The following is a 13,074-nucleotide window of genomic DNA, read 5'->3' on the forward strand; positions in this document are numbered from 1 at the left end:
CCATCCTAGAGGATGCTATAAACCAATTGACACTCCCATGGCTCCTTGAGGCAACTGACTAGCTCAATCCTCATTAGCCTGTACGTGTTTAAAAATATTTTGTATTTCTAAATACCTTGGCGTTTACTAGAACATGCTTATACCTCTCTCTTGTTTCTCAGTTGCCTCATTTCTGTCAACCTACAACCACCTGAGTTTGCTGGTAGGGAATGATAGCCCTCATTTAAGCATATTTTATTAATTTTATTAGATGGTGTTATGTACCGAGTTGAATAGGATCCAAAATGCAGCAGTCTGATTGGTCCTGGAACTATAGGATCCAGAATGCAGCAGTCTGATTGGTCCACAGGAGCCACTCAATCCCGCTCCAGGTGGAAGTGAATCCGCAACCTGATTGGCCTACAGGAGAATCCCTGAATTAGCCAATCACGTGGGGCCCATTGTGTAAATAATGTATATAAAGCAGACATTCTGGGGGAACTTCCATTCCTCCTCACCACTATAAGCTGAATAAAGAGCATGAAATCCACTCTCGACTCCAAGTATATTTCAGATAGCTTGTTCTGTCATTAAGCTAGTATTAGATTAGAGCAAATAAAAATATTTCAAATAAAGTTATTTTTTGCATTTAGTTAAGTTTTTTATTTGGTTGGGTTGACTTACTATGACATAAAAAATAGAATATGAATGATGTGATCAACAGGCTCCATATATTAGTGATCATAGTAATTGGAAGCACAACTTGACAGCTTTACTCAATTTAGGAAGGCAGCTGAAAATGCACAGCAAGGTGCTGATAGCAAGCAGTGGGAGATATTTCTCAGTGCCTTTCAGGTACAGAAAAATTATTACAGGTGTTTCATAATGTAATTTTGAAACTCCTAACCAAACAAAAACCCACAGGGAATAAAAACCTTACCTAAATCTTGCTGTGGAAATATGACTCCCACAATGAAAGTTTGCAGTTGTCTTCAGCACTTCCCTTATTACTGTACGTACCTAAGGGAATATAGCTTTTATGAGGCTCAAAGTGACAATCCTTTCCCAAAGAGGGCAATTACAGTATATTTTTATTTTTAGCAGACTTACACCCTAATCCTAAATATGTTTTCTGGGGATATAAGTGTGACTGATTTCTGTGTCTAAGCAAGCAAGTTTAAAATTACAGCCAAAATATAGAATGCATCTGTCCTAAAGAAAATGTTCTTTATATTAGCCTTTGCCTAGGTAAGGCAGCTGTTTGCAAAGCACTTACTCCAGAATGCTCAATATTGGGCACTGGCGTCAATGAACATATTTCAGGTAACAGGAACAAAATAAAACAGCTTTCTCCACCCTGCCTATCCCAATGGAAGTTTACAGTGTGTGCTTATTGTAAACTTGCAATAGCACTGTGAGAAAATTCGTGATGAAAATAATTTGTGCAAGACTAAAGCTATGAAAGTGATCTTCATGATTAAATCTTGGCCTCCCCTATCCAACACAATGTTCTGGTTTATAAAAGGAATGCTACCTCAGGTAATTTATCTCTTTGATAACCAGCAGCTATTGCAAGTGCTACTACCTTTGTAACTCTGTTTTCCATTTAACATGAATGTTTTGTCGTATTGGAGTCATTACTGAAGCACAACATGTAGGACTGGACATGCAGGCTTGGATATTGGAAAGAGATCACAATCACTCTTCAGCTAGAGCTGCCTTTGGTGCTGGATTCACTATGTTCTTTTCATTGAGGGTGCTTAATATTGCAAACAGGTTGTTCATCTACTGCAAGTAGGCCATTGGCAACAGGTTTTTGTAACTTGCGTGTCAAGACCCTCAAGCCAGCCCCTGTTAAGAATAACACTGATGCAGAATTTTGGTTTAAGGTTAATGGGCAAAATTTAGGTCACAACTTTACAGTGGTACCTCGGGTTACAGACGCTTCAGGTTACAGACTCTGCTAACCCAGAAATAGTACCTCAGGTTAAGAACTTTGCTTTCAGGATGAGAACAGAAATTGCACGGCGGTGGCGTGGCAGCAGCGGGAGGCCCCATTAGTGAGGTACCCCTAAAGTGGTACCTCAGGTTAAGAACAGTCCTCCAGAACAAGTTCTTAACCTGAGGTACCACTGTATTGATTACAGCAAATGTGAGCGGTATTGGCTTAGGCATTGGCAAAAGACTATATCGGACTCCTGCCCCCTTTGCAGGAAGTCAGTAAGGGTAAACCACCAAAAGAGGAAGCTCCTTCGGGGGAACCCGCCTGCATCTCCCCCGCTCTTCCCAGAGGCCTGGCATGGCCCTAGCCCCTCAACCAGACTTTGGACAGGATCCAGGCCCCGGATTCCTTTAACGGAATACCCTTGGACAATGGAGGGCAGGCAATGGCCGACCTCCCCTCCCCCAGTCATCAATAAGCCAATGCCTAACCACCAAACCTTACAAAGTTGTGATGATTGCTAAGAAGTAGGCGAAAACCAAAAGGCTAATGCTAATCTGCCAAATGGAAAAATTCCTACCCAGTCCCCATTCCAAGATGGGTGACCAACCAAAGTCCAAAGCAAGGCCAGAGGACACCTAAATTAAAGGGAGGGTGGGCGGGTGATCAGCAGCATGAAGCAGGTGCTTGGCACACATCACAGTGCCGCTTTTATACCTCCCACGATCACTTCACTCAAAATGATTGGCCAATAGGGCTGGGGTGATCATGGTGCCACCCTGGCGTGAGGGTATTACTCCGCCCACACCAGGGTGGGGGGAACTGGGTTGAGGGCCTGCCCACAACCAGGACCATCTTTTAAGATGATCCCACTTATCAGATTTTACTTGCAATGTGGGAGGGAAGGAGTACAGGATGGCATTTGATGTTAGCAGCATCACATACACTAAGAAAAACTTCCATGCAGTGTCAAGTTAGACACTCACCTGCAAGCACCCTGATTCACAAATTGATGTGCCCCTTCCAGCTTCTATCTGCCTAGTGGTTGGAGAGCCAGTGTTCTCAGGTTCTTCATATTCCATTAGGGTTTGATTCTATGGACACTTACTACACAGGTGTAGAATTCTCTCCTCAGAGAGGCTTGTTGCCTGTGTCCATTTTTTAAAAAAAAATATTTTTAATTGCAAATTTTACAAGAGAAGCAAAAATAAAAGGATAAAAAGATGAAATAAAATTAAAGAAAGAGAGAGAAGAGAGAAACAATAATATACAAATGCAGTCATACCTTGGTTTAAAGTCGTTTCAGGTTGAGCATTTTCAGATTACGCTCCGTGGTGACCTGGAAGTAATGGAACGCATTACTTCCAGGTTTCGCCACTCGCGCATGCACAGGTGCTCAAAATGACGTCGCACGCATGCACAGAAGCAGCAAATTGCGACTCGCACACACACAGACGTGGGTTGTGTTCTGCTCTGGATACAAACGGGGCTCTGGAATGGATCCCGTTTGCATCCAGAGGTACCACTGTAATACTAACAACAGCATACCACCAGCAGTTCACATTGCAGATGCAATGACTGTTAGTACATGTATCTTAAGGATATAAATTAATATAAGCCTTCCAGATGTCAGCCTGTTAGTCCTTTCAGTGCTGCATGAACACCTTAAAAAAAATAATTCCCAGGAATTTTAATGTTAAGAGCTTTTGCCAGAATATCGGCCCACCCCCCATTCAAGTTAAAGGAAGGGGGAATATCTTGTCTCCAAAATTCTACAGATTGTTGCTGCTTTCTGCTTTGAACTACAGCATGAGTAGAGGGTTGAGCCTCCCCCACCCCTTCTTCATGCCTGAGAAGAGTTGATCCTGACTGTTGTGCAGAACTTTGAAGCCACTAGGGAAACAGTGAGAGCCTTGCTGCTTTCTCAATGACTCTAGAAGCTTGCAGTGGATGTGTGAACTTTCCGCCTATTTTTCTCTTACAGTGTGCTTGCCAGAGCAAATGATAAGTCACCACTGACAATCTGGCAAGTGTATTTGTGGACTACTGGAAACTGAGGCTTAAATGATTATTGAATATTATGGGATTATTGAAAATAACCAGAGACATACAATTAAGGTCTCTTTTGTAGCATGAAAAGCCCCAAGGATACATGAGAATAGGACAACCCAATGAAAGACAAATGTTATATCTGTGTCAGCTACATTGCAACATTGGGTATAGAAACATGAAATAGCTAGTCAGGGAGTAAGGGAATATGTGCTAAGTGGTGCCATTATCCAGTGCATTGATCAGGAAAAGGATTAGGAGGTTATTTAGGGAAAAACATTGAAACCTATCAGGCCATTCCACCATAACAATAAAAAAGGCAAACAAGATAATAGCTTATAGAAGAACAAACATAAGCAATGCCATGTGAGAAGGAGCCCTTCCACCCTCACCCCCTGTGAAATTTGCAGTGCATTGATGGCTAGTACAGAATCACACAGTGAGCGCAGAGGCCTTTGCTAATTTAAATACAATCAGATGTACATATTTGAGGTAAAGCTGAAAGCTGGCAGAAGTATTGTGTAAGTAAGCCAATCTGTGGTTAAGTTCCTTGTGTAACATATAAGAGCCAGGGCACACTGTGGGAGTTGTGAGCCCTTCATCCAAATCTTATTGATCTACGTAAGGTTCTCAACCCCTTCATGGATCACTGCCTTGTCTTGGAGAAGGGGCTTGAATAACTCGGAGAAGCTATGAGCTATGCCGTGCAGGGCCACCCAAGACGGACAATCGACTAAACAACAACAAGGTTCTCAAATGCGATCTGGGATATATACTACATTCATAACGCCAGGCAGCACAGAATATCCTTAATGCCAATTGGCCTGGAGTAACCCCACCCTATTTTGACAGCCTGTAGGGGTGTACCCACCCCTACACATACAGTTGGTCAGAGTTTGGTACTGATAACGCCAAGGTTGAAGGTTCAATCCCCGTATGAGAAAGCTGAATATTCCTGCATTGCAGGGGGTTGGACTAGAAGACCCTCAGGGTCCCTTCCAATGCTATGGTTCTATGACTCACGATATATGCGTACACTGGCGTCAATTAACACTAAGCCTGCCCTGTTCTTTTCTATGCCAGGGAGTGCTCCCTATCCTTGTCGCACGGTGTACCTGTTTGTGCAGTGCATTTTCTAGCTTGTAGAAAAAACAGCAGCCCCTAGAGAGGTGAGGCTGTAGCTCCATTGTAGAACACCAGCTTTGCAGGCAGAAAGTCGCAAGTTCGATCCCTGGCATCTCTAGGTAGAGATGATAACTTCCCCTGTCTGAAACTCTAGAGAGCAGCTGTTTTGTGGTTCCTAGAATCATGCCTTTGTAGAAGTTTCTGCATTAACCATTACCTCACATGTTCCCCCATGAATTCAACAGCTTCTCTGAACTGCAGCCAATGTGTTTGTTTAAAATAATCTTTAAAGGCATTCATTAGCATGCATTTGATAATCTGGTGAAATGATTCTGCAGAAAATAATATGCAAGATTTCCCCCCTTCCCAGCAGGAGTAAATCTTTATGCCTATAAATTAAAAGAGGTTATTATGGAGCTCTCAAAGCTCTGCAAGTCCTGGGTAGCAGCAGAAGATAATTAAAAGGTGAAGGCATCAAAAATTAATTGCAAGGCCTCTTTCTCCCTCAAGTGTCATAAATAAATAAATAAATTAGAACTAGAAAGTGTCAAAAATTACATGGAAAAATATGTTGATGGATGCAGTGGGTGAAAAGGACATGCAGTCCCATGATATACACATTCATAGATAGGTCCAGAGACCCCATATTCTACTACATAGCTGACAGATGTTCTCCAAATAATTGTTCCATATTCAATAAAACACAGCTTCACCTCCATCTGGACTATTATGTATATTGTTATCAGTCATCATCACACAGAATAGCTTGGCTTTCTGAATGAATAGCAACAATACCACATCTGATAGCTAAGGAAAATTTAATGGATGAATAATGTTAGGCAAGCATTTAGAGTATTTTTATTCAGCACTTGTGTGTGTTTTTTCATGTGATTTAGAAAATGGGTAAATGTTGCAGGGAGGAGTACTTCCCTTTAGAGAGCCAGACCTCCAAGTCATCCATGGCCTCTTCCAGGATACTAAAATAGCATTCCCATTCCACCTAGTTTTCCTTTACAGTCAGCTAATATTCTGTGTGCACTGAGCATACTCAGTCCACATTGACATGTTTGAGTTCCTACTAACCTTCAGGGTTTATTTGTGTAAGAAACTGCTCGGCCCCATTGATACCTCCCTCTTGTGCATGGGTGTTGATTGGGGTACCTCAGGACCCACACTGTTAGTTCAGTTGCCAAGGCTGATGGGTGTTGTACTCCAAAAACACCTGGAGGTTTAGGGATGGGGCAGGCTGATATATCAGATATGGAGGAAATGGTTATGAAAGGTTATGTCTGAACAAAAACGTTGAGTTTTGTTCTCTGAGCTAGCTACATACTGTGCGATTGCATTATTAGTTCAGATTTTTCAGTTACTGTACCATTTCCTCAGGGTGGGTGTAAAAGTTTCGGTAAAGGAAGTGGTTTGACTTGAAATGAAATATATCTCACAAATTGGAGCAAATTGGTTAATATGGCTCCAATGAAACATCTTCCAAGCTGTGGCGAAGAAGAACTATATTGGTTTGCTCTTTCACCTTGATTGCTTTCTCTTTTAGTAAACTGCACCCCACGGCAAATGTCTCTAGATATTAGATCACGCTAACCAATGTGGTGCTGCCCCAATTTTGCTGGACTGCAACTGCCTTCGTCCCAAATCATTGGCCATGCTAGTTGGAGCAGCACGAAAACATCTGGAGGCACTGTGAAAGCAATAGCTGGCTTAGATAAATATTGGGCCTTATTCAACTCTCCAGTTCCATTAGTGGAAACCAATGCAAGGATTCCCGCTAGTGCAACAGGACTCCCTCCCACTCTCCCTACAGCTCCCTCCAGTCTGCTCTGGAAGGTCAGGAGAAACCCCCAGAACAACAGGCAAGAGAAGGCAAGGGGAGATCATTTCACTGGTCAAGCAGAAATGCTTGTGCTGATGGAACAATCTCCTTAGTGCTATGTTGAATTACAACCATTGTCTTCAGGTTCAACTGCCCAAACTGATTTGGTATCATGGAATACTGTGTAAGCACCTGAGGCACAGGTCTTCAGCAAAACAACCATGTAAGCTGAAGACCCTTCTGGGCTTTGTTTGGCCTGCAGACCATGTTTGCCAAAAGTCAAGGACCATGGAGAAGAGCAGCAGGAAAAAATAACCCACTTTCTGGGACCAACCATCCAAAATGGACCTCAGCTGCTGAAAAACAGTGTCCCTAAGCCCCAGTTTGGACACCTGTCTCAGAAGGATACAACGTTCAGTGGTACTGGAAATCACTGAGATGTCAAGGGGAATCCAAAAAGGGCACACTCCTCCGAGTGAAGATAATTTTTCAGGGCTACAGAATTAGTTTCCCTCCCAAACTCAGACAGAAAACCACATTGGAATCGTCATCCAGCAGCGCTTGGAGTTGAGGCCAGCACACACACTCCAAGATATTGCTTAGAAAGGGCAAACAGTAATTGAAGTCCAGGATTGTCTTTTTAAAGAAGACATCAGCTTGCACCACTGCCTCTTTTAACACAGCAAGGAGTACACCTTCTCTCAAAGAGACATTAGTCACATTTGTGACTCAAATATTTAAACTTCCTTTGGTAGCTTTAATTAGCCACATGGTGCAAAGATCAAGGACACATATGGTAGCCCGGCCACAAACTTCAAACTTCAAAGTAGATTGTCCACTTTCTTATGTCAAACTACTAAAAAATGTATCTTTTCCAATAGGACAAGACTAGCTGCATTCATCTCAAACTCTGCTACAGTCATGGAATCTAAATTGCCATGAATGTGAATGATTGTATTTTCAAAATGTGTTACAAATTGGTCACCATTAGCTACCAAGTTATGTTTGCAATTGCTGTGTGTATGGGTTAGAGGAAGTGTTTTCCTTTATAATAGAACAACCAAAGAGACATACCGCATGCAATGAAAAACATTCTGCAAATATACAATTCCAGTTTTATAATAGAGAGTTTTTGAACAGGAAGATAATTTATTCCATATTGACCCAAACAGTCAAAATTATATTTAAAAAGTAGATCATTCTGGTGTAGAACTATGTGGAATAATAGTAATAACAAAAAAGCAGGCAGAAAATGATTCCTTTGTTGTTTTATAAAAAGGGGCTTTTGCTTGTAAGTAACAGATAAGCCTCTTTACAAAGCATTTTCTCTTAAAACCAATACAAAAGATGCTTTCAGACTTCCAGAGTCCTATGGGGGCATGGCAGTCAGTGCCTGTATCACCTTTACTAAAGCAGTTGGACTGGTGCATTTCCAGGTACAATTTAAAGTACTCTTTTTGACCTTTAAAGCACTACACAAGCGTTTCTCAAACAGCAGACCATGGGCCACCAACCTACAACACCAACCAGTCAAATAATTTATAGTTATAATAAGCCATATCCATAATATGCCAACTTTCCTAGTTTAGGAATACTATATAAGGAAGTTATTATTCTGAGTCAGCCCACTGGCCTATTTAGCTCAATATTGTTTGCACCAGAGGCAAGGCATCTTTACAGCCCAGTGGGCCAGGTTTGACAGGTGGAAGGAGGCACCTGCCTATCAGTCATGTGACATCATGGCATTGGGTAACAACGATACCTCTGAAGCCTCTGAAGCATATTTCCAAGTTGTTTCTGATTAGCACTGTGAGATATGGCCTTTGAAGTGCATTTCCAAACAGTTGCAGGAAGAAACTGCTTGGAAATGCACTTCAAAGTGAAGGCCACACCTTCACCTGCCTTCCACCTGACATCAACAACTGTAGTCATTTCTATAAAGTTTGTAGGCATATAATATACAAAAAGTAAAAACCAGAAAACCGGAGTTTCATGAAATTGGGCCCTCACACAGCTCCTGGTAGATACAAGCCATGCATCTGACCCGGGGAGGGGGGGGGGACTACTAACAATGACTCCCTTGAGGACCTTAGTGATCAGGCAGGTATATAAGGGATTAGGTGATTCTTGAGGTATCATGGACTCAAGTTTTTAAGGACCTTGTAAATTAATACAATAACTTTGACCCTGACCCCATAGTGTATGGGCTGCCAGTGCAAATTTTGGAGCACTGGCGTTATGTGCTGGCAACAGACTGTCTCCATCAACAGTCTAGCCACAGCATTTTGCAGCCTCCAGACCAGGCCCAAGGGTAGCCCCACATGGAGCATATAAAAATAATCAAGCCTTGAAGTTATCAATGCATGGATTACCGTGGCTAGACTATCTAGCTGCTGAGCTTCCAGTGACAAAGATGGATCCAGGAGCGTTCCCAAACTCTGAACCTGTTGTTTCAGAGGGAGCCTAACCCCCTCCTGAACAGGCACCTGGCCAATCTTGTACGCATGGGAACTGTCAATCCACGGTGCTCCCATCTTCCCATGGTTCAAGCTCAGTTTATTAGTCCTCATTCAGTCCCTCACTGTGCTCAGACAACAGCCTCCCCTGACTCAAATGCTATGGAGAAGCAGAGCTGTTATGTCAACAGTGTATTGATGACCGTTTGCCACCAAACTCCTAGTGACTGCACTCAGTGACTTCATATATATGCTAAACAACATTGGGGAAAAGATTGTACCTTGTGGCACACCATCGTGCAAAGACCATACAGCTGGAACCCAATGCTACTTTCTGGACACAACCCTCTAGGTAGCAGAAAAACCACTGTAAAACAGTGCCCCCACAGAGTTGGTATAGAAGGATACCATGATCCATGATATCAAAAGTTGTGGAGGTATCAAGAAGCAGAGTTGCACTCTCCCTGGCCCTCTCCTTGATACAGGTGCACCCCTGCCTGTTTAAAAACAGTAGGCAGCACCCTGTCACATAGTGATGTATATACCACATTCTGGACCCATCCAGTCAACCCCTCCTGACTGCTTTTCACTAGCCAGGTGAGACAGGGGTCAAGAGAGCAGGGAGCTGGCTGCATGACTGCAAGAGTCTTGCCCACATCAATTCCTTCTATTTGTTACTGAGTCATAGATTCTACTGAATGAATGCCATCAATGTGTTGTGCTTTGAAGGATGGTTTGGGTACCACAGGCGCCCTTGATGGAGTGAATACAGGGAATAAGAGCAGGCAAATACAATTCTTTTAACTGAAGTTCTTCTTTTCATGGGTTCTTTTAACCAAGCTTTGTCTTCCCAGGTCACCTTATCCAAGGGCAGTAGCAGCAATATATATTTTAGTCAGGGCCCTCCATCCTGGAAGATAATTGCTGTAGATGAGTTGTGAAGGAGCCCGTGAAAACAATTTAACAAGAGGTCTGACACCTTTAAGGGAGAATTGCATTAAAAACACCAGACTTAAAAATAAATACACCCTCCCTCTTGTCCTGCTTGCCTTCCAAGTTCCTACTGGGCAGAACTGCAGGTAAATTTGAATGTCAGCGTTGAAAGGTATTTTTCAATCATGCATTTAACCAGCGTTTATTTTATTTTTTAAAATCTACTAGTTTGTCTAGTACTTTTCACCGTAAGGTAGTCAGCAGCTGCTTCCTTTGAATGAGAAATGCGTGTTCCAAAGCAAGTGAAAAAGGCGTTATGTTCTCTATTGTTCCACATTCCGGCAAGTGACCTCATTTCACAGCCTAGCTGGCTGAGAGCCCTATTTCAAAGCATGCAAATTCTTACTGCCGAAATTAGCGCGGGGGTAGGAATGGGAAAGTGTATGTAACCTCAGCCCAGCTGCACGCATGGTGTGGAAGGGAGGGTGTAAGGAAGGGGAGAGCGAGAGACCCGGATCGCGAGCAGAAGCGCGCACATGCCCGGAAAAGGACTTCTCCTCCTCCTCCTCCTCTTCCGCTGGGTGTAGCTAGCGAGTGCTGTGAGCCGAGCGCTCCGGAGCCCGGGAGGCGTGTCGCCTGCGCTGCGCCTCCTCCTGCCGAGGGTGGTGACCGGCCTCCTTTCTCCTGCGAGCCGAGAAAAAGCACAAGGAAGAGCCGGAGGCGGCGGCGGCGGCCAAAGAGCCATGTCGCTCCTCTCGCTGGCGCTGCCTGCGATACGAGTCTATTGGATCGGCTTCCGCGTCGTGTTGCACCAGCTGCTCCGCCGCCTCCTCCGACCAGGCTGGCCTTTGAAGCCAGGTTAGTAAGGGCTGCTGGTTTCTGGGGCGGAGAGGCTGGTCAAAGAAGCGCCTCTCTCAGCGCCTGCCACCTCGCCAAGTGGCGCGGGTGGCGAAAGGAAAGCGCGCGCGGGGGCGAGCGACACGAGCTCGCTTTTCTTCCGCCCGGGGCGGCGGCGGAGGCGAGGAAAGGCTTTTTCTTCCAGGGATTATCATTCTGAAAATCCCAACTGGCTGCGGTGGAGGGGAGCCAAGCCAAATTTTTGCTTCCGCGGAAGGAGGGCGCACCTGGGCGCCCGCTTCCCCGGGCTTTGTTTTGTCGCTGCCCGGAGGGGGTGTGTGTGTGTCTTCTTTTCTCGGGCCTGACATCGCAGAGCTTTGGCTCGGCCGTGTCAGTGTCCTTACCAAGCCCCACCTGCGGCTCTCGCCCCCCGGAGGCATGCAGACCTCTAGCAAATGCGTACACGCCCCCTTCCAGCCGCAAACCTGTGGCTCCTAGGTTGGACCGACCTGTTATAAGTGCATGGTGTTACAGTTGATAAGACAGGTAGTAGGAACCGCGGACAATGTCAGGGTTTGAAGCTGAATAATACCTAGTGCTGTGGGCAGAAAAGGTACGTTGCAGCAGGCGACACACCCTGGTCAAGAGGATCACCTTGTCCTAGTAAGACCAATGGAAGCAGTAGGCTGTAACTTCTGAGTCAGTGTGTTTAGGCTAGGATTTGTTTGTTATCTAAAGAGAAAAAGCAGATCGTCCCTGCCTAGTGATGCATTTCAGAGTTGCAGTGTGAGGCCGCAGGATCCGGGAAACTACAGAACCTTGGCTGGTGGCTGGCCACCATCCTCTTAAAAGTAGAGAGTCCATAGCTTTTGAGTTTTCACTTTTCTATATGTATTTTATGAAGCTGAATACAAACATGCCAATCTGTAAGTAAAGTTTTTTATGTACGTTCTAAAAATGTTGGAGTAACATATTTCAACTGTACCAAGGGGGTGGAGAACTTCTTAAGTTCTAGAATTGTTAACAGTTCAGATGTCATATTATGTCTTCATTGGATAATGTTGCTCCATTTTACTCAATTTCTGATTGCTTTTCATGGTCTACTTATTTCTTTAAAGCAGACAACAAAAATACAATAAAGTTCACAAGGTAGATGTGACTATTTTTTGAGTCGGAAAGTAATGTTTTACTGTAAGAATAGTTAGGGCTAAAAAAACATTGGGCTGTCATTCTTGATAGCAGTGTTTTCTTTATGACATGTTATATTAAAACTTTGCAGCTGGAGTGCAAGAACCATTCTTAATTAGTTTGTGCCTGGGTAGGTTAAACAATCCTTATTTTGAATGATGTTTCTGCCCTGATGTGGTACAATTAACCATGCTTAGGCCTGCAGAGAAATGCCACATGAGGTCAGCTACTTTCGCGTGCTAAAGGGACGCTGTGCTAAGTCTTATCTTCTGCTTCCTCCTTGCAACAGAACCAGTAGTATTGAATTCTTCATTTAGATTAATGTTTGATATATGGGATGTAGCTTTCCTTGTGGCTTAATTGCTGACCGTGTGCATAAAACATTTTTAGCTGTAAAAAGTTCTTACTGTATTTAACTTTTGGGTTACATTTTCAGAAATCTGTCTCATAAGTGCATTTTGATTGCATTTGATGATGCATTAAATGCATTCTGCACCTTTATTTTATATTCTAAACAGGCCGCTAACAGCACAAACCTATGTGTGTTTGTTTGGAAGCGAATCCCACTTAGTTCGTTGGGGCTTATTCAAAGTGTGTAGGAAATCTTTGGACCTCCCAACGTTGCTGAATTCTAACTCGGATCATTGACCATGTTTGCTGGGGCTAATGGGAGTTGTAGTTCAGGGCTGAAGGTTCTCCACACACACCTAGATTACATCCACACCATGCTGTTAAAA

General features: G+C 43.7%; 2 protein-coding genes across 4 annotated transcripts in view; both read left to right on the forward strand.

The window, feature by feature from the left end:
* ZBED1 (zinc finger BED-type containing 1) overlaps positions 1 to 13,074 on the forward strand; it is a 42,033-nt gene that overhangs the window by 19,054 nt on the left and 9,905 nt on the right. Inside the window, exon 1 of one of the 3 annotated variants that reach the window (XM_028727768.2) lies at positions 11,039 to 11,170. The exons of 1 other annotated variant lie outside the window; for it this stretch is intronic. The gene's annotated coding sequence lies outside the window, so the exon portion shown is untranslated. Of the gene's footprint in view, positions 1 to 11,038; positions 11,171 to 13,074 lie in introns of those variants that run through there. One more of the 3 variants, XM_028727763.2, reaches the window with a different exon arrangement.
* DHRSX (dehydrogenase/reductase X-linked) overlaps positions 11,038 to 13,074 on the forward strand; it is a 96,802-nt gene continuing 94,765 nt past the window's right edge. Inside the window, exon 1 of the mRNA XM_028727772.2 lies at positions 11,038 to 11,170. Within this exon, the coding sequence (XP_028583605.2) occupies positions 11,056 to 11,170 (115 nt within the window). The 5' untranslated portion in view covers positions 11,038 to 11,055. The remainder of the gene's footprint in view (positions 11,171 to 13,074) is intronic.

Source organism: Podarcis muralis, chromosome 4 (genome assembly GCF_964188315.1).
Source record: "Podarcis muralis chromosome 4, rPodMur119.hap1.1, whole genome shotgun sequence".
Taxonomy (NCBI): Eukaryota; Metazoa; Chordata; class Lepidosauria; order Squamata; family Lacertidae; genus Podarcis; species Podarcis muralis.